Source organism: Pristiophorus japonicus, chromosome 8 (genome assembly GCF_044704955.1).
Source record: "Pristiophorus japonicus isolate sPriJap1 chromosome 8, sPriJap1.hap1, whole genome shotgun sequence".
Classification (NCBI taxonomy): domain Eukaryota; kingdom Metazoa; phylum Chordata; class Chondrichthyes; family Pristiophoridae; genus Pristiophorus; species Pristiophorus japonicus.
In genome coordinates this window covers 23,220,867-23,247,670 of record NC_091984.1, presented here as the reverse complement: position 1 = coordinate 23,247,670, position 26,804 = coordinate 23,220,867, and the positions used below count along the sequence as shown (strand labels likewise).

Sequence of the window (26,804 nt, the reverse complement as noted above, 5' to 3'; positions counted from 1 at the left end):
GAACTTCCAAATCTCTGCTCATCTACAGTCCCTAGTTTCTCACCATTTAGAAAATACAATGCATCTTTCTTGGGTCCAAAATAGATGAATTCACACCTGCCCATATTGAATTCCATTTGCCATAGATTTGCCTTCTCACCAAATTTATCTAGGTCTCTGACTTCCAGCTCCCATCTCCACTTCTTGCTGCCCTTCCAAACTTGGTGTAATGTGCAAACTTGGATATACAACTCTCTATTCCTTCATCCAAGTCATTAACAAATATGGTGAAAATGAGATCCCTGAGAAACAACACTTGAGTATCTACCCTTTATCCCCAGTCTCATCCCACCTACGGACCAATTTCTACAGTCAAAAGGCCAATACCATCTGCCCTCAATTTTACTAATAGTCTTGCATGGAACCTTATCAACTGCTTTCTAGAAGTCCATATAGATAACATCCAGACATTCCATTATCTACCTTAGTATTGATCTCATCAAAAAAAAACTAGATTAGTCAGACATGACAAAGCCATATTGGCTCTCTGATCAACTCATATTTGTTCAAGTTATCAGGCTTTGAAAGTCACATATTTAAGTAACATTTACACACTCCTCCAATTTTAATATGTGCACTGGACAAGTAGCTATGCGTTTGTCAAATATTTAACTGTTCACAAAGTTTAAAAAATATAGATTACATATCTAAAATTCTTTATTGCCATCAATAGCGTACAAAGGTATACATCAATGAAAGGATGATCAAGCCAGATTTTGACTTTACAATGTAGGTAAACAAGCAAAACCTCAATACGAACCAGTATTCGCTTACCAAACTAATCACACAACTGTATTCTAATTGGTTCCGATATAAATGTCTAAGAAAAATTACACAGTATTTCCTTACTTTTCTAAACTATGCAACAAATAAGCACTGGGTTATTGAATACTACAAAGTTCTGAACAGCATACATACCAACAAGCATAAAAAGATTTTTTTTTTTTTTAAAAAGACATAAGTGAACATTGTTCAGCAATCGAGAACTCAAAGGCCCAATGGAACACATTGTCCCTCTACTACAACTGGTTATTTTTGACTAAGTCATTCATTACTCAGTCTTAGACTTTAAGTATTGAGTGCAGTTAGCATTTCCTCCATTAATACATGGTTATTCATGGAAACAATCATATTTTGTGAACAAAAAATACTAATACACAGGCTTGCAAAAAAGCATTTTGATTACAATCAGCCAAGGAATATTGAACCATTACAACATTGCTTTTGGAGGATAACGAAGCAAACATATCTTTTTCATTACTGCTGCATTTTTACAGGTTCAGAATTGATGAAATGACGACATGCCCTTTCTGAAGATGCTACTCGTTAATTGGTTCACTTGCCCCTTCCTCCATATCTGCTTTGTTTTCCTCTTGTTCTGGGGCTTGATCTGGTTCTTGTTGGTCTGGGGCTTCATCTGCTGCTTCATCGGTCTCCTTTTGTTGCTGTTGCTGCTCATGAGGATTATCAAAAGGGTTTTCACCCTATACACAAGCAAGAAATCCAATGGTGAATACACCCCTTACCAAAGCCCCATAACCTGGCTACACACATCACAAGCTTTACCCAAACCACAAAGCTCTTCTAGCCAAGTCCTACTTTGGCATCTTGCCCTCTTACAAAGTCCTCACCCTTCCCATCCATCTTTTGCAAAGTTGTTCAACCACACCATCCCTAGATCCCATGGCAATTTACTAACATATCTGCGGGTGGGTAGACCTTCAGCTAGAGGAAGGATGGGCCGTTACATGGATCAGGGTGTGGTGGGTGGAGAGAGGATCGTGGCCAGGTGATGAGTGAGGGGTGGGGGGCAGTAAGAGCATCACACTTTGCCCACTAAAAGCAATTTTAATCAATTTACAGTTTCACTCAACATCTGAAACTCCTGAAAGCTATCTTTTTGCCAAGCCTTTGATCACCTGCTCTCAACTCTCCCAAAAAGGCTCAACATCAGTTGTTCTCCATCTTTGAGAAGCTCCTTTGGACATTCTTCTACATTGTTTAAAAGCCCCTCCCTTTCAACAGTTGATTAATACATAAATGGGCAGACTTAAAATATAGTGCAAGAAGAAATAGAAGTTGCATTATACCCTTGAATTGACCAACCTCATGTTATTTTAATAATTCAAGGCAGTCTGCTAATTACGGGCAGATCAGCCCAATCATTTCAATGCAATCTCAGTGAAACCAGGCTGAATCTCATTCCTTAAGAAAATGTGTACTTCAATAGGACCTCCCTCCCATGACCTCTACCACGAAGAAGGGCAACAGCAACAGTGTTGTGGGAACCGAATCACCTCAAAGTCCCCCACCAGGTCGGAAACCATCCCGATCTGGTCATATACCTCTGCCTTTCCTCATCGCTAGGTCATAATCCAAGAATAGGCTGCCCGTTTACTTTATGCTCAGAATAATCAATCACTTATACATTATTATAAGCCTTACCTTTAAGAACATATCAAATTTAGCCTTTACGGTGGGGTTATTCAGCATGCTGCTGGCTGTGAGGAGACTCTCTCTTCTGACCTGGTCATGGTAATTCTGAAATGAGAAAAGTTAGCATTAATAAATTGTTCAGTAGCACAAGTATGTTTACCTTCACTTAAAGCTTAAATGGTCAACATTAAAAATAGGCAACTTTTATATTCTTGAAGCACCTTAGATTTAACTTGTAAATTGTACCATCCTCTGCTATGTATCAATTTCTGACTAGCTCCTATGCCAAACTAAGCCCCACTTTTCTATTATACTAGTCTTTGCCAAATTCCACTGGCTCGCTGTACCTGCAATGTATTGCTTTCAAAATCTTGATTCTCATTTACAAATGTTGCCACTGCCTAGCCCCCACCCACCTCTACTATCTCAACTCATACCCTCTGCTCTTCCCATTCGGAGCTATTGTGGGTTGTCACCATCCTCCTTCCTACTTTTCATGACAAAATCTTCAGCTATCAACAGCTTCTCTTTCCCACTTCTCCCTCTTGACTCTGGCTTGTTGTCTGACCCATCATCTCCTCTTTATTGAAACACTTTGCAACATTAAAAAGGCACTGTGCAAGTGTAACTTGGTTAGCTCAAAACTAGTATTAGACCACATCAATACCATTTATAAACCAATCCAATTTGTATTCTCAACCTTAGTAGAGGCAGTTAAAAAATGTTTAAATAAATTAACAATTACATTTAAACACTTGTCTGTGAAGTTTTCTTTATAAAAAAAGAAAACGTATACCTTCTTGCTATTGATATGTTCATTGGACTTCAAATGTTGCTGCACGGAGTGAAATAGGAAAGGAATATAGGTATTGCAGACTGCACACTGAACAGCTTCAACTTTTTTCATTTGGTCATCTGGAGCAACTCCTAAAAACCAAAAAGAAAATAAAAGTGAATTTCAATAAGACTTATCCTTCGACAATCGATGCAGAGAAGTGATTTCTATTTGGGACTCTTATTTCATTTGAAGAACTCAGCCCAAGAATGTTGTGTTAAATATATCCTATTCATGTCTGTCCATAAACGATAAGGGGTTATGGGGAGCGCGCAGGGAAGTAGAGCTGAGTCCATGATCAGATCAGCCATGATCTTATTGAATGGCAGAGCAGGCTCGAGTGGCCGTATGGCCTACTCCTATTTCTTATGTTCTTATAAATGGATGCATTATGTCCAGCTTTCACAATGTTATTTAACTGTCCAACAGGTACACCCATGAATAATCAGATCTGCTTTGTACCACATTTGACCTTGAAATTAGCTTTCGACCACATATCTGCAGCATAACTAAGTCTGCCTATTTCCACTTCTGTAACATCGCCTGTCTCCGCCCTGGCCTTAGCTCATCTACTGCTGAAACCCTCATCCATGCCTTTGTTACCTCTAGACTTGACTATTCCAACGCACTGGCTGGCCTCCCACATTCTACCCTACGTAAACTAGGTGATCCAAAACTCGGCTGCCCGTGTCCTAACTCGCACCAAGTTCCACTGACTGACATTGGCGCCCGGTTAAGCAATGCCTCGATTTCAAAATTCTCATCCTATTTTCAAATCCCGACATAGCCTCGCCCCTCTCTTTCTCGAATCTCCTCCAACCCCACTAACCCTGCGCTCCTATAATTCTGCCCTATTGAGCATCCCTGATCATAATTGCTCAACCACTGCCTAGGCCCCAAGCTCTGGAACTCTCTGCCTAAACCTCTCCGGCTCGCTGCCTTTCTTTCCTCCTTCAAAAACGCTCCTGAAAGCCTACCTCTTTGACAAAGCCTTTGGTCACCTGTGCCAATTTCTACTTGTGTGGCTCAATGCCAAATTGTTTTATCTCATAATACTCCTGTGAAGTGCCTTGGGACATTTCATTATGTTAAATGCGCTATATAAAAATAGCGCCTTTGTTGTATGAATTTCAGTGAAACACTGGATATACAGACTAGAAAACATCTGCAAGAAGTCTATCTGATCTTCCCGCTAATTATATTATGAAACAGCTTAATCCTGATTAGTAAAATGCTTTTTTTCCCCCCTTCAGAATTTCCATTGAAGGCAAAAATGATTTTATACTACAAAAGCATGTGTATGCACACAGTAATATATACTGTATACACATATTTTTGAATACAAAAGCAATTATAAACAAAAGATCTTTCTAAAGTACCTTCATTTACACATTATCCACTGTTATTAAAAACATCCTTCACTTGAGTAGTAACGAAGTCAGTCTATGGTTACAATCAACGTTCCCTATAAAAAAGGTACACAGCTACGCATCTCTCTGCTAGCTTTTTCAATGAAATTTGAATGGGCTGCACAACCCATTACTCAAAGTAAGAGGCAACATTGTTTACAATCACTTATTTTTCTACTTTATTAGCATTAAAAAAATCTAAAAGCAGAGTAATTTCTTTGGAGTATAAAGCAATTTACAAGCAGAGTTTTGTCAGCAGATGAATGCATTCATCTCTTTTCAAAATCTTTAGCATAAAGCCTCTCCCTTATCCACTCTTTTCTTCTTATCAAACTAGCATTGCCTTATATGGCAGTCTCTGGCTTAATGCAGAGTCCTTTTGTACACACACACACAAAATCTACATTTTTCTACAATATACGCACATCTAAAAGCCTTCACCCATCACATAATTTGCAGTGTACTTGTTGCTGTGACCATTCTATTGGCAGGACTTCAAGTTTCAGCCCAAAGCCTTACTTCGATCTTGAACACTGACTGTTGCTGGGGCAATCTGTATCTCTGTCCTCGCCTCCTCCCCCTCCTGTATTAACACCCATGATGTAGTTTCTTAGATTTCCAGAAGGATTTCAGTAAGGTTTCACATAAGAGACTGTTAGCTAACATTAAAGCTCATGGAATCGAAGGCAAATTATTAAGCTGGTTAAGAGATTGGTTAGGCAGTAGACATCATAGAGGGTATGGTTAATAGGTATCTAATCAAATTGGAAGGGAGTGACTAGTGGCATGCCACAAGGATCTGTGCTGGGGTTTCAACTATTTGCTCTATTTATTAATGACTTGGATAACAAGAGAGAACCATATATGCCAGTTTGTCATTGACACAAAGATTGGTGGCATAGCAAGCAGTGTAAACAAGAGCATAAATCACAAGAGAAATAGATAAAGCTAGTGAGCATAATTGTGGCAGATGGATTTTAACGCAGGCAAGTGTGAAGTCATCCATTTTGGACCAAAAAGGATAGATCAGAGTATTATTTAAGTGTTGAAAACTTAGGAACAGTGGCGGTCCAAAAAGATTCAGGGGTCCATATACACAGATCACTCAAATGTAGGGGTCAGGTACAAAATCTAGAGCGTTAGAATATAAAGGGGAGGGAGTTTTGCCAGAACTATACAAAGTTCTAGTTAGACCACATCTGGAGCACTGCGCACTGTTCTGGCCACACCTAAGAAAGGATATAATGGCCTTGGGAGGATTGCAGCGCAGATTCGCCAGAATGTTACCAGGACTCCATGGGTTAAATTGCGGAGAGATTACATAAAACTATACTTGTAGTCCCTGGAATACAGAAAGTTATGGGGTGATTTGATGGAGGGTTTTAGGATTTTGAAATTGAATTCATAGGGTCGATAGGCAGAAACATTTTTTGTTGGTGGGGTGTCTAGGACAAGAGGGCATAACCTTAAAATCAGTGCCAGGCCATTCATGAGAGATGTTGGGAAACACTTCTTCACGCAAAAGGCGGTAGGAGTATGGAACTCTGCCCCACAAAAAGCAGTAGATGCTAGCTTAATTGATGATTTTAAATCGGAGATCAATAGATTTTTGCTAGACATGGTATTAAACCAAATGAAGCCAAGGTGGGTAAATTGAGTTAGGATACAGATCAGCCATGATCTCATTGACTGGCAGAACAGACTAGACGGGCTGAATGGCAGAACAGATTTGACGGGCTGAATGGCCTACTCTTGTTCCTTTATGATCCTGCCACTTCTGTAGCTGCCATATTGAATCCTTAGCTGGCATGCAAAGGAAATTAATGGGACCATCTCTTCTCAGTAGAGAACATAATGCATCACTGAGACAACCAGGGGTGAATAGGATTTTAAAATGGATGGTCGAGTTTGTAAAGTAGAAAAATTCCAATTTTTAAAATTTATACAGCGTTACATAAAATTTATCCCGACTTCATGCAACTCAGCACATTTTCAACCAACGAGGTTCTGTGAAGACCATTTTTCACTCAAAGGAAATTCTCATGATGGCAGCCATTTGCTTCCAGAGGGAAGCAGATCACATAACCCAGAGTATGATTAATCTGCCCTTTCAAAATGGAGATCATTACCAGTGAAAAATTAATTTTCACTATATTCTCTTTTCTACTACAAAATGTTTTGAAAGGGGAATGGCACATTTAAAGCGGTCATATAATCACTTCAGTATCTTCATTAGAATAAGAAACTCCACAATAAATGAACTTGCAGTACAATTGTTTGAAGGTCTAGAACAGTGAATAACCAATAATGTCCATCGCTACATCTGTAAAGTTTCACCTTCTACATAGCTAACAGAATTACATCAATAAGAAATGCATGATTCACAATGTACCCATACATATCTTACCCATCAAAACATCCTTTGAAAGTTTCTGTGCTGGTTCCTTTTGCTCCTGTTGTTGCAGTTGTTTACGAGCAGCAATCTTCTTATTCTTGTTGACCATCGATGCCTAAATAAATTAAGTTTTTGACAAGATGGTAAAAAGTCGTGCGAAAAGATGAAGAAAGCAAGCTCTAAGTTGGCTTTAGGAAGGTCAGCTCAACGCTGTTTCTAGGGTACTGCCACAGAACAGCTGATGTGTTAGCCTACATAACAGCATTTTTTAAAAAAGTGAGAAGTGGTTTGAGAATTTAATCTAATAATGCATTATATAAATGCCAGTACTATTACTGGTTTACAAATCATTCAAACTCCATTACAACCGTATATATTTCAAGTAATAACCATTAAGGCTGAACATTTAGTGCTATGCATCTTTCTAACACCACATCATGCAAGTAATATAAATGAGAAGGTAAAATGACTGATAATCCACTTATCAGCTTTTCAAACTGCTTTCCAAATGAGGAATATTTCTTTTGTGAATTAAATAGTAAATATAATCCCATTTCTTCAACTAATTTTCTACTTTGCATCAACTAGCATTTCGCACCAAGAAAGTATTACATGTGTATAATAAAAAAATTGATGAAAAAGAATCTTCTCTATATTTTGCTTTATAACCCTGTAGGGTACTAATCAATCAATAGACCAGCAATAGGCAGGCTCAATTTGCACAGTAAACTAGAGCTGTTTAGCAGTAAGGGTATGAATGCCACAGGCTGGACTGCTTCCGCATTAATTCCCATAAGGAGCTGTGAAAGAACAAAAATTACTTAATTGCACTGTTCAGTATTCAAGCAGCCAACTAGTACCTTGTAGCAGAGAAAAAAAATGTATGAACAAGGCTGCCAGTAACAAATTATGCACTTCTGAAGAAACAAAATTTTACAGGAAAACTAGATTATATGCAGAATGAATACCCAGGAATACAAGGCAGTGATTTAATCAAGAGGTTGAATGGGTACCATAAATCAGAAGAAAAAAGCCAAAGCTGTTTATAACTTAGCCAAACCCTGGGAAGTAGTTCTGAAATCACTCTTCAATATTTACGTTTGAAGTTTATATGTATAGGTCAATTCAATTTCGGGTCTCATGTTAAGTGTCATCCATGGCACAGTAGTATTCCTGCCTCAGAGTCAGAAGGCTGTGGATTCAAGTCCCACTCCAGAAACTGGAGTACATAATCCAGTCTGACTGGGCTGGTCACTGCACTACTGAAGGAGTGCTGCTGAACGGTCAGATATGCCATCTTTTGTCTGCCCTCTCGGGTGGCATAAAAGATCCCATGGCATGATTTGAAGCGCAGGAGAGCTCTCCCAATGTCCTGGTCAATATTTATTCCTCAAATCAAAATCATTAAAACCATTATCTGGTCGTGTATCTCATTGCGGTTTGTGGGACCTGGACGTGCGCAAATTGGCTATTGCATTTCCCTACAGTACAGCAGCTGTTTGGTTGCAAAGAGCTTTGGGACATCTTGAGGTTGTAAAAGTCACTGCATAAATTAAAGTTCTGTCCTTTTTATGTTGGCAGCGCTCTATGTGCTGATCAATTACATTTGCCCCTTGGAATCTAAAGTGCTTCAAAAATAATTTCCAACCGAGTAGGAAGAAAGACTTGGAATTATATAGCACCTTTCACAACCACCAGACATCTCAAAGCGCTTTACAGCCAATTAAGTACTTTTGGAGTGTAGTCACTGTTGTAATGTGCTAAAAGCAGTAGAAAATTTGGATACAGCAAGCTCCCACAAACAGCAACGTGATAATGACCAGATAATCTGTTTTTGTTATGTTGATTGAGGGCTAAATATTGGCCAGGACACTAGGGATAACTCCCCTGCTTTTCTTCAAAATAGTGCATGGCATCTTTAACGTCCTCAGTTTAACGCCTCACCCGAAAGACGGCACCTTCGACAATGCAGCACTTCCTCAGCACCGCACTGAAGTATCAGTCTGGATTCGTACGCTCAAGTCCCTGGAGTGGGACTTGAACGCACAGCCTTCTGACTCAAGAGAGAGTGCTACCCACTGTGCCACAGCTGACAATATTTACTATATAGTCAGGAAACTATATACGAATTGTAAACTATGAACAACATGGAGGGGCCGGATTTTTGCCAGGTTCGACACAAAAGGCATCAAGGAGCATGGAGAGAAAGCATGAATATGGTGTTAAGATAGAGGATCAGCCATGATCACATTGAATGGCGGTGCAGGCTCGAAGGGCCAACTATTGCTCCTATTTGCTATGTTTCTATGTTTTCGCCGCGATTTGACCCTCCGCGGCAAAAACCCGGTTGGCGGGATCCTCTTTGCGACGGCGCTTCCACGTTGCATTTGCATCGTACTTTTGGCACACTCCCGACCTGAACAGAATACAGACAGGTCAAACCGGTCGGTGCAGCCCTGCCAGCAGTGGTAAGTACGAAAACTGGCAAGTTAAAACATTTTTATTTTATTATTATTTTTCAGAGATTTAGTAGCCAAGGGTTGTGTGAAATTTTATTCCCCTCCCAGGGCCTCTCTCGCAGTGCTCCTGGCCCCGGACTAAAGTTGCCGAAACTCGTGGTTTTCGCCGCGAATCATCGTGTAACGCCTCCTTTACCGGGCAGATGTAAAGGCCGAAAGTTCCGCCTAAAAACAGTAGTGCAGCAGAGAGTAATTTTGGCGTAAATCTACTGTTTTTGCCAAAAAACGAAAATCTAGCTCAAAATATGTTGTGGTATTGGTGTAGAGGCAAATCTCAAATTAAGCTGGACCAATATAGAATTTTATATGGACTATTATTGGGATGGGCAGAATTGTTTTTTTTAAAATTTATATGCAGATTAATTTCAGTTCAAAATTCAAATCACTTTCACAGAACAGACATAACCTACATGGAGAAAGTCAGAAGCTCCTTTTTCAAACTGAATGTTCTTTCCAATGTACTCGAGAGTTTCTTTATGGTAAGGAGTTTCCAAATGAGCCTCAATCTCTTGTTCCTCTGTGGTTCGGAATTTACAAAGGGAACACGTAAATGCATTCCTACATAAAATAAAATAAAAGATACAAGTTTATTTTCAGATTGTTTAATTTTTTTTTTTTTACTATTCATTCCTGGGATGTGGGCATTGCTGGTAAGGCCAGCATTTATTGCCCATCCTCATTGCCCTGGAGATGGTAGTGATCCATCTTTTTGAACCTCTGCACATCATGCAGAAATTTGTGAATTCCACTTTGTGGTCAAAAAAATAATTGGCTATAGAATGATTTTAGGAAACCCTTTCCACTGGCCATCCCTCAGTAGATTCTGCTTTGAACTAGACTTCTTCGGCTCAAACAAGCCTGAGCCTGGCTCTGTCATTTCACAACACTCTGAAAAGTGCAAACAACTTCACAGGAAAGTCACATTAGTGCATTTTTTAAAGAAGAACCAACTGGGCATGGGAGAGAAGCAAGAGTGGATTATAATTCCAATATCAAGTAATTCCCCCTATGCAATTTACAGAGAACAATGGTAGACCAGTAATCAACCATTATTGAATTTCTTTTTGCTAATATACCCAGGTTGGCATCACGGATGGAATACTCTTACATATCCAGGTAACACTAATTCTGCCAACTTCCAGTATGTTTATAGGCAAATTTTCAATCAGAACTGGATTTACAAAGAACTGTACCACAATATGACACTCTTGCTGTTGTAGTACATGTAAACATGTAAAATTCTTGCAGGGCTCGATAGGGTAGCTGTTTCCCTGGCTGGATAGTTTAGAACGAGGAGGTCATAGACTCAGGATAAGGGTTCGGCCATTTAGAACTGAGATGAGGAGAAATTTCTTCACGCAAAGGGTTGTGAATCTTTGGAATTCTCTACCCAAGAGAACTGTGGAGGCTCAGTCATGGAGTACATTCAAGAGAGAGATTGAGAAGATTTTTGGATACGAAGAGAATCAAGGAATATGACCAATGTTGCCTCGGATTTAAATTTTTTTTTTTTTTTTTTTTAATTTAAAAAAAAGTGCATGGTCCCATAAAATTTGCTGCATGGCCACACATGCACGGTATCACTTCCAGCTTGTGAGCAGCCTGTGCAGGACCTCCCAATTGCCCACGCACTTTAGGGGCAACGTTGATATCAGGATATAGTGGGGGAAGGTGGAGTTGAGGTGAAAGATTAGCTGGGATCTTATTGAATGGCCAAGCAGGCTCGAAGGGCCAAATGACCTACTCCTGCTCTTGTTTCTTAATCTTTGGCAACATTTATACAAACTGGGCATCCTAGTCCATGTGCACTTAAAAAAAACAATGCAATGTAACAACACAATTTGTGGCATGTAGCTTGCTAAAGGTTGGCTTTAATAGTAAGTGGGCTCCATTGCATTTACACTTACCGGTAATCCTCTCCATATTTTTCAGTATTCTTCTCACGTCTACGCCGTTGCTTCTCTCTTCTCGCCTCAAGTTTTTTTTTCTCCTCTTCATCTTCGTTGTCGGTTTTCTTTTTACCTTGATTGGGATTATTTTTTTTTTTTTTTAAATAGGTACTACTGAAAATGAAGTAACTACATAATTTACGAAGAAACTTGAATTTACCTACCTTCATTTTTGTCAAAGCATTCATATGCATCTGGTTCATATGCATCTTTAGTAAAATCTTCATCCTTCACTTCTTGATCCTGTACCACATTTGTTGTGGTAGTCTGAAAAGGAACAGAATTAAAACATTACTGCATTGTGTTCAAATTTTCACTTCATGTAATACCCATGAGCACAACTACCTATTTAGTTCCAGATTATTGACACTTGAAGAAACAGTTTTATTTAGTTTAATCACAAGTAAATATCCAGATTCAATAAAAGTATTACCTGGGCCTTTGATGCCTTAGCCGCTGCACTGCTAGCCTGGATAGTTGCTTTGGCCACTGAAAAATTCAAATGGATTTCATGACACTGGTCTTGTACATCAAAAACAATTATAATATAATATATAAACAGCAAAGCAATCAAAGCAAAATGATCATTCAAAATTTCATCTTTTAGAATGCATCTCAACTGCTAAAGTATTAATAAAAGTAATTTTAGTTTAAATTGATCTGGAATGTGCCACAGCAATGGCATAGTGGCTGTCCTGTAGCTATCTGATCGACAGCATACAGATTAGGGTCAGTCTGGAGGTGGACAGGAATGGCCTGCTAAGCCAACCTTCATTGAAAATGCAATCTGGTCAGTGTAACAGATCTATTCAAAAGTAATAAAAAAAATATATATTTTAAGTGCCCAACTGTGACTACTCAGTAATGTAAAGAAGTCAAGTCTTTTTAAATTAATTAACTAACTTCAACAAATTTACTATTAATTCTACCCAGTAACAAACAGGCCTACTCTACCAATTCAGTTCCTCGAGTTAGTAACATGGAGACAGGCACATGTTCCGCATAATAAGTCAATGCACGAGTACTTACCAGCTGCTTTGAGAGCTTTTTCAGCAGCTGCAATTTTCTGTTTCTTTACTGCAGCTTTGTTGGCTTGTGCCCCTTTCCTTTTCATGCCTCTTCCAGCATTGGATCCAAACCCACCTCTGTTGTATGACAGACTACTCCCAGCTCTTGAGAACAAATCTAAGTCTGGCAGCTGTAATGTATTTTTAAAACCAAGCACAAATGTTATGTTGACCACAAACATACCTAAATTTTCTTACATTCTGCAATTCAATTTGCCCAAAATGTGTAAAACTAACTATAATCCGTGAAAGTGTATAACCCTAATGCTAAAAATTTAAATCACTTCTCAAAAAGTAAGCATGCACTGAATCAGTTGTGAGTCATGTGTTTGTAAACTTGCTTCGTAGTGACAAACTGAGGAAACAATTTTCACTATACTGTTTGGAATATTAAGAAAAAAATTCTTAACTGCCTCAGCATTATTTAAACTTTTTAAGCTATGCCTAACTTCCCGACCACTAGTAAAAGGTTTTCGTTGCGCTCAGATTTTCTGTAGAAATCCTCCCTTCCTTTTCCTCATACTTTAGATATTCTTACAATTTCCTGTTTACTTATTCCTCACCTCCCCCCCATTAAAATTACAATACATTCAAACTGTGTGCGTTAACCACTGGCCCACATGTCCAAACAATTATTCAGATTTTGAATCGATATTTGGAAAACAGGTGTTTAAAATATCACCTGAAACTGGGTCTGAAGATGGTCATTAAGACAGATTTCATTTAAATAGTTTCATGGCAAGTCATTCAAAACTATAGAGTTAGGGGTCCTACATCAAGCAACATAATTGCTACAGGACCTCACTCTGTCCTATGATGACAATTTGAATACAGGAAAGGCGGCATCAGAGAAGAGGTGGGTTTTGTTCCTGAACTAGTGCATACAATAGAAAAAAAAACTAGGTCAAAATGTACTCAAAATTATCTTTGCATTTGAAAGGGAATGTTAGAATGCAATAAGAATCTTAGAATTGTGGAGTACTTCAGGGTAACTGTAGCATCTGAAAACAGTTCTTCACAAATCCAGAATTTCATTTTTACCTCAACTGCAGCACATGACGTGACTAATTAAATGATTCTAAACTAGGGACAATCAAGCAGAAATTCTGGAAAAAGTCCAACTACCCTATAACTTTAATTTTATTAACTTTCTCAAAAAAACAAAAGAATGCACCACCCCACAAATTTCATAGGTATTTTTTGGAAAAGAGAAATCCCATTATCTTCTTTGGTTTCTCCAGGTCACACTTCAGCTGGTGACAGGCAACCTTTGGAGCAGGTCCAGCTGTATGCAACTAGGCACATGGGAAAATAATTTTCTCCACTCAGCCTCAGGAGATGCACTGCCAGAGAGAAAGGGAGGAAAACAGGAAAAAGACAATATCTTTTATTTTAATTTGAAAAGCTTTTTTAAAAAAAACATTTTTCAGTGTCTGTTTATAAATGCATGGTCATGTGGGATGGCACAGTTCCACATATGCTAATTTAGAATGTGAAACTCTTTTAGATCCACATATGCTAATTTAGAATGTGAATCATGGCAAGTGAAGAAGCCATGTGCTTAATCTTATTAATTCAAAATAATGGATTTTTTGCATCCAGGTCTAGATTTTCAATGTACTGAACTACTAAAGTTTTGCCAGACTGCATTAATTCAGCAGTTCATCCTTAAATTAATTTGCATACATTGGTAACACTGGCTGAATCAGGCCAATTATGCAGCATTTACATATTTGACAAGATTGTCCCTTGATGCAAATAGCACCATTTTGCTATGGTCAAAAAAGAGGGAACAAATAAATCCTAAAAGTACCCATTCAAAACTGAAAACAATATTTTATCATTAGATGCTTCCAGGATGCTTTGTAACTAAATGCATCAATACTGCTTTTATTATCCGGACATTAAGGGGGGGGGGGGGGGGGCGGGAAACTGAACTTATTGCTGTATTCTAATTTGCTGGTGAAAAGCATAATGGCAACAGTGGTGGTAAAAGATTATGAACATATCATTTCATCCAGCCACTGTTATATCATCGGAAAATGAAGTGATGCTTAATGTTGAAAATGAAGTGATGCTTAATGTTGAAAATGTATCTTTCTATAGCTTTCCAGTCTCGTTAGAAGGTAAATGATTCAGTTTAGTTGGACAATGGCTGACACAGGGCTTGTGAGCAACACAAGGCTGTTCTGTTACTCAAAGGCTCTTGCATCCAATGATTGAACTCAAAGTAGAAAACATTGTTTTGCAGAAGCAGGTTTCAGAGGAGCAGAGCCAGCATTTATGGGAGGGGTGTTTGCAAGTGACACTGGCATGTTCTGCTTAGAGAGATGGCAACAGCATGAAGAGAAATGCACCAAGTAAACAACCGAGTAGAACCTGTTGGCTTGGTTATGAATCAAGGTTGTGATAATTCTATCTCCAAAACTTTATGTATTGCTGATGATCGTAATGGAATGAAAAGTTTCAGGGCTAATGCTGAAATACTCAAATTCTTGATGGCAAGTGCCATTTCTCCTCATCTCTGTTCTAAATGGACATCCCCTTATTCTGAGACTATGACCTCTAGTTCTAGACTCCCCAGGCAGGGGAAACACCAGTTAAGCCCATTCATTCTTCTAAATTTTAGGGAATATAGGCCCAGTCTCTTCAATCTCTCCTCAGGAATCAGTCTGGTGAACCTTTGTTATACTCCCTCTAAGGACATAGTACTTGTGGTGTGGTCTCACTAAGCCCTATATAATTGCAGTAACACTGCTTTACTCTTGTACTCCAATCCTTTTGTAATAAAGGCTAACATACTATTTGCTTTCTTAATTGTTTGTTTTACCTGCATTTCAACTTCCAGTGATTAGTGTACAAGGACACTTAAGTTCCTCTGAACACCAACATTTCCCACACTTCATTTTAAAAATTCTGCTTTTCTACTTCCCTTACCAAAAAGTGGGTAACTTTACATTTCTCCACATTATGGCCCCAAGTTTCCACACGTGGCAAAACAGGCACCCCTCCGAGCTGGACGCCCGTTTTTCGCGCCGAAAACGGCGCCTGAAAGAAAACGCGCTATTTTCGAGCACTTTGCAGCTCGATGTGTGCTTGGCACGGCGCCCAGGGGATGGAGCCTACCACTCGCGCCGATTTTGTAAGTGGGAGGGGGCGGGTACCATTTAAATGAGTTTTTTTCGTGCCGGCAACCCTGCGCATGCGCGTTGGAGCGTTCGCGCACGCGCAGTGTGAAGGAAACATTGGCACTCAGCCATTTTTGTAGTTCTTTGTAGCTGTTCAATTTTTAACATTTTTTAACAAAACCACATTGCCATCAGCACATCAGCACTGAGGCTTCTTGCAGCAGTGAGAAGGCTGCAGGAAGCTTCAGAAGTTGAGGCAGCCGTTTCATGACGGGCCCGACCGACGGCAGGGGGGCCTCCCCCCCACTGCCGTCGGGAATGGCTGCCTCAACTTCTGAGGCTTCCTGCAGCCTTCTCACTGGCTCCCCCCGCTGCCATCGGGAACGGCTGCTGCTGTCGGTCGGGCCCTTACTGCTTCCCCCCCCCGCCGTCGGTCGGGCCCTTACTGCCTCTCGCCCGCCCCCCCGTTGGGAACGGCTGCCTCAACTTGAGGCTTCCTGCAGCCTTCTCCCTGCCTGAAGCACTTTCACATAGGTAGGAACATGGTTTATTTAATCTTTTCTTATAAATTTTTTATTCAGGTTGGAATTATTTGTATAATATTTGTATAAGTATAACTAAGGATTTATTAATGACTTCCCTTCCCCCCACCTCGTTCCGGACGCCTAATTTGTAACCTGCGCCTGATTTTTTAATGTGTAGACAAGGTTTTTTCAGGCCTACAAAAATCTTCACTTGCTCCATTCTAAGTTAGCTTGGAGTACGTTTTCACTGTGGAAACTTTCAAATCAGGAGTCAGTGGCCGGACACGCCCCCTTTTGAAAATAAAATTCTGTTCCAAAGTGAAACTGTTCTATTTGACTAGAACTGCAGAAAACTTAATGTGGAGAATTGCGATTTCTAAGATACTCCGTTCTCCACCAGTTGCTCCTAAAAATCAGGAGCAAATCATGTGGAAACTTGGGGCCTATATTCCATCTGCCATCTTATTACCCAATCACTTACCCTGTCCATATCCCTTTGCAGCCTCCTTGCTTCCTCCTCACAACTTATTTTTCCCACCTAGCTTTGTACTGTCAGCAAACTTGGATAGATTACACTCCGTCCCCTCATCCAAGTCATTGATCTAGATTATAAGTAGATGGGGCCTAACCAGTGATCCATGTGATACCACTAGTTACAGCCTGCCAACAACCAGTCTATTCCTACTCTGATTACTGTCGGTTAACCAATCCTCAATCCATGCTAGCATATTACCCCCAATCCCATGAGCCCTAATTTTGTGCGCCTTGTTGAATTTGGATTTTCAGAAAACAAACACAACATCCACTTATCTAATTACAACTTTAATAAACAGCAACAGGTTTGTCAAACACAATTTCCCTTTCATAAATCCAGGTTGACTTTGCCCAGTCATGATTTTCTAAGTGTCCTATTACTGTGTTCCTAATAATAGTATCTAGCATTTTCCCTACTAATGATGTCAGGCTAACTGGTCTATAGTTCCCAGTTTTCTCTTTCCCTCCTTTCTTGAACGAGTTTACATTTCCTACCTTCCAATCCACGGGGACCCTTCTAGAACTTCTGGAAGATCAAAACCAATGCATCCACCATCTCTGCAACCACCTCATTTAAAACCCGAGGATGTAGACAATCAGGTGCAGGGGATGTCGTCAGCTTTTAGTCCCATTAATTTCTCCAGTACAGTTTCTTTACTAATATCTTTAAGTTCCTCATTCTCACTAGACCCTTGGCTCCCACTTTTTCCTAGAATATTTGTGTGTCTTCTTCCATGAACACAGATATAAGTATTGGTTTAATATCTCAGCCATTTCCTTATTCCCATTATAGTTTCTCCTGACTCCACCTGTAAGGGACCCACGTTTACTTTCACCAATCTAATTTAAAAACCTTTCGTTTAAAAAAAAAAACAAACTGCTACTCTCCTGTCCCAGTATGATTTTACATTGTTCAAATAGAGGGGAGGGAAGAAAACAAATGGGATGAGATCACGCTGGGTATGCTGTGCTAGTGTACAGGGCTTTGGTGAGGCCACACCTGGAGTACTGAACAGTTCTGGTCTCCTTAATTAAAAAAGGGATATACTTGCATTGGAGGCAGCTCAAAGAAGGTTTACTAGGTTGATTCTTGAGATGATGTGTTTGTTATATGAAGAAAGGTTGAGCAAGTTAGGCCTATACTCATTTGAGTTTAGAAAAATAAGGTGATTTTATTGATACGTATAAGATTATGAAAGGACTTGACAGGATAGATGCAGAGAGGATGTTTCCCCTTGTGGGGGAATCTAGAACTAGAGAATAAGGGGTCACCCATTTAAAACAGAGATGAGGAGAAATTTTGTGACGGTCGTGAATTTTTGGAATTCTTTACCTCAGACAGCTGTGGAGGCTGGGTCATTGAATATATTTAAAAGGCGGAGATAGACAGATTTTTGAATAAGGGAGTCGAGGGTTATGGGGAGCGTGCAGGGAAGTGGTGTTGAAGCCAAGATCAGATCAGCCATGATCTTATTGAATGGTGGAGCAGGCTCGAGGGTCTACTCCTGCTCCTTGTCTTATGTTCTTAATGTTTGGTGCTGAGCTGAAGTTGTCTGCAGTGGAGTCCAAGATGTGCCAGTAGATTTAAAATTTTTTGGGCGGAGCTGAACTTGAGGGTATGCCATGTGACAAGTATCCAAACATCAAGGATGCTGCCGTTCATCTGCTTTCTACATTTTCAGTATCTGTACATTTTTGTATAACCTACAACATGTAAAAGCAACGTGCTGATCTGTCCTAACTTATGCTCACAATTGTGTTATGTTTGATTATGCACAAGAGAGTAGAAACAAGATTTACAATTGAGAAACAAAGCTTTGAAGATGAACTGATTAGTATGCCTGACTGTGGAATGCAAACAGTCTCACTATAAGTACAACTAAAATAGATCACTAAGCTTAACAACTATTACTACCAGTAGTAACGTTTAATTACTTATCATCTGTTGATGTATTTTGTTTGTCAATTCTTGTTAGTGACTGGGATTCTTACATTTTTTGGCAACTATTCACCTTTAATTGATTGGAATTTTGTTGCAACAACTTTATTCAACAAAAATAGTATTCATTTTAATGTATGGCACATTTAATGTAATGGAGGCTTGTGGTTCTCAATACAATTTCTGCAAAGCCACTGGCAGCAGCAAGCCGCTTTCAATGCCACCTTCTCCAAACTGGAATGTAAAAGACCTTAAATACTTGTGAATCTGGTCAGAAAATAAGTTGCCTTTTTGCAGTTCTTGAGCTTTTAAAGAGGTCTTTTGGAAATCTGTTCAAGCATTATGACAATCACTAGGTTTTGAATGGTTAGGAATTCGAATTTGGAGCCTGGGTGACCACATTATGCTTTCATCTTTAGAATCTAGGTTCAAAACAAAAAGTGGTGGGATGAAAGTCTCTGCTGGCTATAAAGGGTCTATGTGAACTTAGTTGCGACAGTATCAGCTAAGATCCCGGTAAAACAGTCTTCAAAATGAACTGTCAATCTAGCACTCTCACTTGAGCATTATATTATTAAAAATGGCTGAGAGAAGTGGATGGTACAACATGGAGTGCTCTTTTGAATATGAATATACAGCATTTTGCAACCATTTACCATGTGGCAAATGTTTAAGCAAAACACTACAAGCTTGAAATGTTTGCAAAAATTCCATTTTCCTATTGATGCATAACTTAACCAATTTGCTAGCTGACTGATGTGCACTACATTCCCATGGTATAGCTAGACTTGATGGCCATTCATAGTTGCATATTAACTCAAGAGTTTGGCACGGAATGTAGCTATGATGCTGGTGAATAGTACAATGTACAGTAGTTACAAAGCATACTTTAAGACATCTAGTAATACTAAAAAGGGTACTGCATGACTGAGAACATTTAACCACTTAATTTTATCAAATATGGATACTATTAGAAAACCTCCCACGATACACTAAAATCTTGTCTAAACAATGTAAAACACTTCCAAAAATCAAACATATACATTTTATATTTAAAGGAAACTCATTTCTGCAAATATTTATCAAATAAAGAACTGATCCAACTAATAATCAATAAACATGTAAAAGCAAATTATTCATACTAATTATAAAAATGCACAAGGAAACAGATAAAGACACATTGTGCATACATCGGAGAAATTTAAACATAACAAGCAGTTAAACTGTTCCTTGAAACTGTTTATGTTTTCTTCTAAAGCTAGTGACCCTAATTGTTTTTGTTCTATAATTATTTTTTTCAAAATCCAATTTGCTAAGATATAAAATGTAGAAGTTTACAATTTTCAGGAAAAATTGTTACAAGAAATGCTTGGGTTATTTAAAATAAGCAAATAGCCTCTCTTCTTTACTGTCATTATCATAAGCCCATATCTTCTCCCTATCAGATAATAGCTTTGTATTCTCAAAACTACATTATTAATCTAATTTATAAAAGATGCAAGAAATGGGGTATCTGCTCATTCTGATTGTCACCATAAATCACACCTTATGTTTTAATCATGCACACAATGAGCACAAGTTTTCCTTCTCAAGAGTTTAGTTAAGCAGTGGGTTGGAGCACAGCTCCAGCAATTCTGCTTCAGGACTTGGACCACAGGGTATACCTTTAAAAAAAAAGATGGGTATGGACACACCAAATTGCCTAATTTGAGCAAGGTTCTCCTGAGCAAATCAGGCCTGGTGTTAAAACTAAAATGGCACAGGGCTACTTTTGTGAGCTCAGACATTTAACAAGTCTTAAGAATTGTGCTGAGTGCAGCACAATTTCTAAAGCTGCCTGACCAACAACGGTGAATGGATGCAGGGCCAAAAAAAAACACTATGTCCACCTGCAACCATGCCATTCGTTTCTCCTGTGAGAATGCTGGTGAACTGGCAGAGCATCACTTATGAAAGCATCCTGCAACAGCATTTTCAGACTTTTAACAGTTCGGGAGGAAATTTCAACACAACCCAAATGGTAAGAAAAAATGGTTTACGTTTCTTTTAAACAATGAAAATCCCTACAGTGAAGATTGTATTCCAAACTTAAATCCAAAATTTGAGGAGTTTCAGGAAGGAAAAAATATTTTGTGCAAGTATGAATATTAACTCATAGTTTTACTATTTTAAAATGGGGTCCAAAATTAACACCTACAGTTAACAAAAATTTGCATTTGATTTTAAAACATTGCATTAACTTTACTACCAATCAACGGTTTTAGCTCATGTGGAAAATTTATTTTCCCTCACTAGCAAAATAATGCTAGTGACCAGAAAAAAGTTAATTTTGTACCCTTTAAAAAAAGGTGGCAAGGGAATAGAATCTCAAAGATTCTGTACTTACTTCTCTGCCTCGACCTCTGCCTCCTCCTTGTCCTCCCAGAATCGAAAGGGATCCGCCTCCATACTCGTTGCCAGCATAAGCAAGCATTCCCCTCCCCCGAGAGCCTACAGTTGAAGGCTTCGAAAGGAGTGAAGAAAAGCTGCTGTAGGAAGAGTAACTTCCTCTTCCTGTTTCCGAATCAGCCCACACCCTAGGCATTGAACTTGAGTGTGTGTAGGTGTCATCCCAGTTAGACCTGCCATTATCATATAATCGGCTCTGGCTTCTACCTTCATAAGGGTCAAGGTATTGATCACCGAAATTCCTGTAGGAGCTCTCGGATCGATCAGGATAGCTATCCCCAAAGCGACTTCGTCCTGGTTCATGTAAATCGTAGCCAGATCTATACAGATCACGGCCATCCAGAGCAGACCTGGAGTCATGCGACTCATAAGGTCCAAACCTGGAAAAATTGCACAGTAAGGAAACCGGTAAAGTTACCAGTGAAATACAATAAAAACCAGAACAAAACACTGTTTACCTGCTAAAAAGGGTTCAAATATTCATTCCCTTTTTCGTAGGTATATATTGTTCACTTATGTATAAATTATACACAGCATTAGTTAAAATATTGTTAAATGTGCTATGAAAATAAGTTTTCAAACTCAACAAAAAGGTAACATTTTACCATACATGTTTTAAGAAAAATGTTAACAATTAAAAAATGCAAACCGCCACAGGTTTAAGATTTACAACAGTTCTTTTATATTGCATTTTTCCTGCATAATTAGAAGTATTTTTTGTTTTGAAACTATGTCAATACACAATTACTAGTCAGTATTAAAATGTAGACTACTTCATGGAAGTTGCTACTTTCCTGTATTTTTTTTCAATGAGCATGAAAACTTATTTACAGTAATAAAGTTAAAGCATTTCACTAAAATGCCTAGAATATGAAAGCATATTTAGTTAGCAACAATCATAAGCAGCTAACTTTTATAATTCTGTCTGAACTACTTATACAAAATTATGCAAATATTTGTTTTAAAATGTTATCTTTAAAAATCACATTTTTTGAACAAGTGTCCAGAGAGCATTTTTCTTTTTATGCAACAGTAGCAATGTTAACTCAATTAGTTTTCATATCGACAGCTATTTAGCATGGAGATTTCCAACAGCCATGCCCCATAACAGGGTGGTGAATGGTAGTTTTGTAGTCACTGAAATCATCAGTACGCTTATATGCAGTGGATAAGTCGACATATCTTTCAAGAATTAAAGGCCAGATATTCCAGGTCTGCTCTGACATTTCACCAGATTTGTGGCCATAATCTTTTCAGCTGTACTTGTAGTGCACTTAAGCACTCAGTACAGATGCAGTATCTTCTGAACATCTCATACTGAGAGAAATCCATTTCAGTCCAGGTTTCACTGCAACTTCAATTATAACTATGAAGTTTTTTTCCTGAACTATGTGTTAGTTTTAAAAGTTTACAAATCTTTTCACATAAGCGTACAGAATGATGACACAAATCCTACAAATACTACTGGCTATTGTAGCCAGACGGTATTGAAATTGGGTTCTGAAAATTCAAATGGGGTTCAAGTGTGTATGAACCCACAATGAAAGGCGGGGATGTGGTGGGCATATCAAGCTCTCTCAAGTCAAAGTGCAATGCAGATCACCCTACAATGCCCTGACATAGCAAGCCTCAATTGCAGCCTTAGAAGAGTACAGTGTAACACTTCTATTTCCACACTTCATCATTTTGGTATCTGAATGATTTTCACAAATTAATTCTATGTTTTCAGGGTACTTATGTGGTGCGGCTATGTGCCCACTGGAAACAGGATTAAAAACAAGCCAACTGAGTTTTTGACTTAAGATGGGAAAGAAGACCATTGTCTCCTCTGTCTGAGCTACGTTTGAACCTAGTTATTGCCATTGTACTTCCAAATTCCCAGTGTTTATAGACATTTTAAATTGCAATCTCCATTAAGGATCAGGCAAATTCAATGTGAGAAGCAAGTAGTTTCACGTGGTCATTTTAATTTCCACATGAAAACTTCTTTGCTAAGTTTTGTGCTCATTAGGTGAGAAACATCAGTACTGGGGAATGAAAAGCTTTTACAACTTTGAGAAAATATTAGTGAAACGTCAGGTTTAAAAAAAATCTAAGACCATAGCAAAAGGACTTGCCCTCTTTAAGGAACTCTGCTTAACAGCTCAGAACTGCTACTGTACTAATCTAACCCGAGATAAATAACTATTTCCTTACAATAGCCCACTATGCCTAGAAATTACAGTAGTTCTCTTACTTTATTGCAAACTTTAACTTATTTACAGAATATTGTACAATTTGGATATTTTACAACTGATCATTGTTGAGTTTCCCCACCCCCCAACCCCAAGGTTATCTCTCTTTCTACAAACAATAATCTTTTACTTTAAAATGTACCCTCAATTTTGGAAGGGCTGGCTTTGTTACCGGTGACTACTGTTGGGGTTTGATCAAAAGAAAAATCAAATCACTCTAAAGCTCAATAGGACAGTGAAATAATTAAATTGTGGCTTCCCTTTTTGGCTATACTGCTAAAATGCCAAAACAGTCTAATTAGCAGCTTCTACTGGTATAAATCAACTATTGCAATACACTTTGCCTTAGAAATTAAAAATTCATAACCAGACAGAATTATTGCAAGACAACCTGCCTGGTTATGTTAAGCTTATCTGAGCTCCAGTATTGATCTAAAATTTGTAATTAGTTTAATACTTTTTTTTTTCTTATCTTTCAATTAAAAATGTGCAACACAACTCTAAAGATAGTAATACATGAGTAAGCATGTTTCACCTACCTCTCACTCCTACTAGGGTAAGTTTCCAGGAAAGACCTGGAGCTCCCATAAGAGCTACGCTCATAGTCACCACCACTCATACCTTTAATTTAAAAAAAGTTAATCTTTTCAGCAGAGTTCTCATTAAAATGAATATTTACATTTAACAGTTAACTAATGAAATATTTAACAGACCAATCACTTGTAGCATTCAAACATAAATGGCTGAGCAGGTAAGAGATATATACTTAGCATCAAGGCAAAGGGGAGACAAAAGTGTTCTATGTGCATGCAACTAATTGACGGGAGTTAGATTGGTTGAATGAACATTTTCTTATTTCCATTGCTGAGTTGGCGCTAAAGATTTGGGGGGCGGGGGCAAGGCATGAAGGAGGAAAATGGCCATGGTTCTTCCTATTGATTGCGGTCCATCAAACTAATTGATGTAAATACTGATTGAGGATAAGGGGATAAGCTGTGCTGGCCCATAGTGGAAGAGTTGATCAACATTCACTCTTCAAGCTCACTTGTGAAGGACAGGCAAGGTAGAATAGGGACAGTGCATGCCACCTATAAAGTGAGCAAAATCTGACCAATGGCATCACAGGGACCATGCATTGCCATCTATAAAATGAGAAAAATCTGACCAATAGCATCACAGCTTTTAAAAAGCTGACAAATGGGGGAGGGGAGGGGAAGAAAGGAGAGCCGAAATAGTGATCGATGACATCCAATTACACTGAAGGTGCAGTAGGGCATTTCCTCACCACAACTTAGAATGTTGGATCTACCACCTGCAGTCTATCACTTGTACAGTGGAAGACTGGCGAAAATTGCAGGAATTATCCCTCGTTTATTTGAGAAGTTGAAGGCTATTATTGGCACTTTATATTGCTAAATGGGATTATTAAATGGTTTATATAGCTGCCAAAGTGAACTTTATCTCTCCTTTACTTCAGGAGGTACTTTCTTCCCCCCCACCCCCACCTTTTCACTTCCTCATAGCAGCACTCTTCTCTCCCTCCCCTTTTAGTTCATACTGACACCCATTTCCCTCCAGATACCCTTCTCCTGTTTATACTGGCAGCTTCCTTCTCCCAGTTCCTGCAATGCAGCCAAATGCAACGGAGGCAAGCAGAAATTCCCTATTCTGCAAAATCATGAGAATTGTCTTACACAGCATGTCACACAATTTAGATATTCAAAAGCGCTAGCTGTCCAATTAAAACAAGGAAGATTCACAGGTATGTGGGACCAACTTATTTGTGTTTTTTTTTTTTAAAATGCATTTTGGAAACTCTCATGACAAGAATTGGGAAGGACTCCATTTTGAGCCTAACAGAGCAATGGTTCTCTCAATTATTTATCAAATTTCAACAGGTTCAGTACAGATCAGATTTTATCCATTTACACAATAGAACCAACAGTTTGCAATACATTTACCACGTTATGAACAGGAATTAAAGGAAGATCCTACCCTATAAACAGCAACCTCTTTCACCTGTATTGCATGCTAAACTCAACCACTGCTTTTAGATTACATATAAAATATCATGGAAAACCATTGATTTTTTTTTTTACAGCTGGCCAGTCTGCCTAATTGCTGTCTCCTTAATTTCAGGTGAGCCCAATTACATGGTCACAGTTCAAATTTCCTATTTTAGACCACATACATGCCTGCCAACAACCAGCTTCCCGCCGCCCCCCCCCCCCACCCGCATCATGCCCAGTTTTCCCTTAATGGATGAATTTCTTGAGTCAAGCTTATTGCAAATGAAATTTACAAGACTTGACATCAATATTCTCCATTGCGAATAATTTTCTTCCTTCAAAACCCTACAACAAGAACCAGACCTTTTGATTTTTATCAAAAATTTACCCACTCAAGCAGTCACAAATAATTGTACTCAACAGATTTAGTCACAAATTACTGCTTAAACTATTCATTTCAGGAAATTCATTTGCTTCGGAGGAGGGAGTTGGGGATTTACCGATATATGTCCTCCAATTGAAAAACACATAGTAATTAAGGCAGACTACTGTAATCAGAAAATAGAGAATCAATGCTTCAGGACAAACTTCAAAGATTCACATCTTCACAAGATATGATAATCATGAGGAATCCCAGGGAGATTTCAAGATATTAAATTCATTTTTCAGCCGTCTGCCAAGAGATGTGCCCAAACTCCCGAGGTGATATTTGATTGGATCTTTTACCTGCCCACAATTTAAATTTTGCTTGCAAAACTGTTGCCAGTTAGAAATTCTGTATGCTGGGCCTACAGCAATTAGCAAATATCAAGTTTTCACAAGCCTAGCACTGATTTTAACCGCTGGCAGCGGTAGAAAACAGGCCGTAATAGATTAGCTGCCCATTATACACACTGTCCAATTCTCTTTCCACTGACTTAAATGGAAAGATAAGCTAGTCAGCGTGTATAAAGGGTGGCCAACTTGTTAGTAGTTTTCCACCATCGGCTATAGTTAAAGTCTGCCATACTCATGTTTTGGCTCTTTTGTTTAATTTTTATATAAAATCAATATTAGAAATTCATCAATCCTTTTTGGGGCAAGCCAATTTTAATCTCACCCTGTAAACTTTTAGTTTGCCTTTTACAATTCTCCATAAACACATTTGTAAAGACTATTCTCTGAATGATGATACACACAAACCCAAACTTTCTCGGACACCGTTCAGATCCGGTTTCAACTGTTTTGCATTGGAAGATTAAATTCACTTATCAACCCATTTGTTATCTTAACCAGATTTTGTAAATTGCAAACAAAATAGAACACAAATACACTTCAGACTTAACATGCAATGCACCAC

General features: G+C 38.7%; 1 protein-coding gene across 1 annotated transcript in view; it reads right to left on the bottom strand.

Annotated features, from left to right (window-relative positions):
- Positions 1 to 678: 678 nt before the first annotated feature.
- znf326 (zinc finger protein 326) overlaps positions 679 to 26,804 on the bottom strand; it is a 39,444-nt gene continuing 13,318 nt past the window's right edge. The window contains exons 3-13 of the mRNA XM_070886566.1: positions 23,996 to 24,077; positions 21,161 to 21,602; positions 12,612 to 12,780; positions 12,016 to 12,071; positions 11,747 to 11,849; positions 11,541 to 11,655; positions 10,044 to 10,191; positions 7,127 to 7,229; positions 3,272 to 3,402; positions 2,485 to 2,580; positions 679 to 1,523 (exon numbers count right to left, since the gene is read on the bottom strand). Coding sequence (XP_070742667.1) covers positions 1,359 to 1,523; positions 2,485 to 2,580; positions 3,272 to 3,402; positions 7,127 to 7,229; positions 10,044 to 10,191; positions 11,541 to 11,655; positions 11,747 to 11,849; positions 12,016 to 12,071; positions 12,612 to 12,780; positions 21,161 to 21,602; positions 23,996 to 24,077 — 1,610 coding nt within the window. The 3' untranslated portion in view covers positions 679 to 1,358. The remainder of the gene's footprint in view (positions 1,524 to 2,484; positions 2,581 to 3,271; positions 3,403 to 7,126; positions 7,230 to 10,043; positions 10,192 to 11,540; positions 11,656 to 11,746; positions 11,850 to 12,015; positions 12,072 to 12,611; positions 12,781 to 21,160; positions 21,603 to 23,995; positions 24,078 to 26,804) is intronic.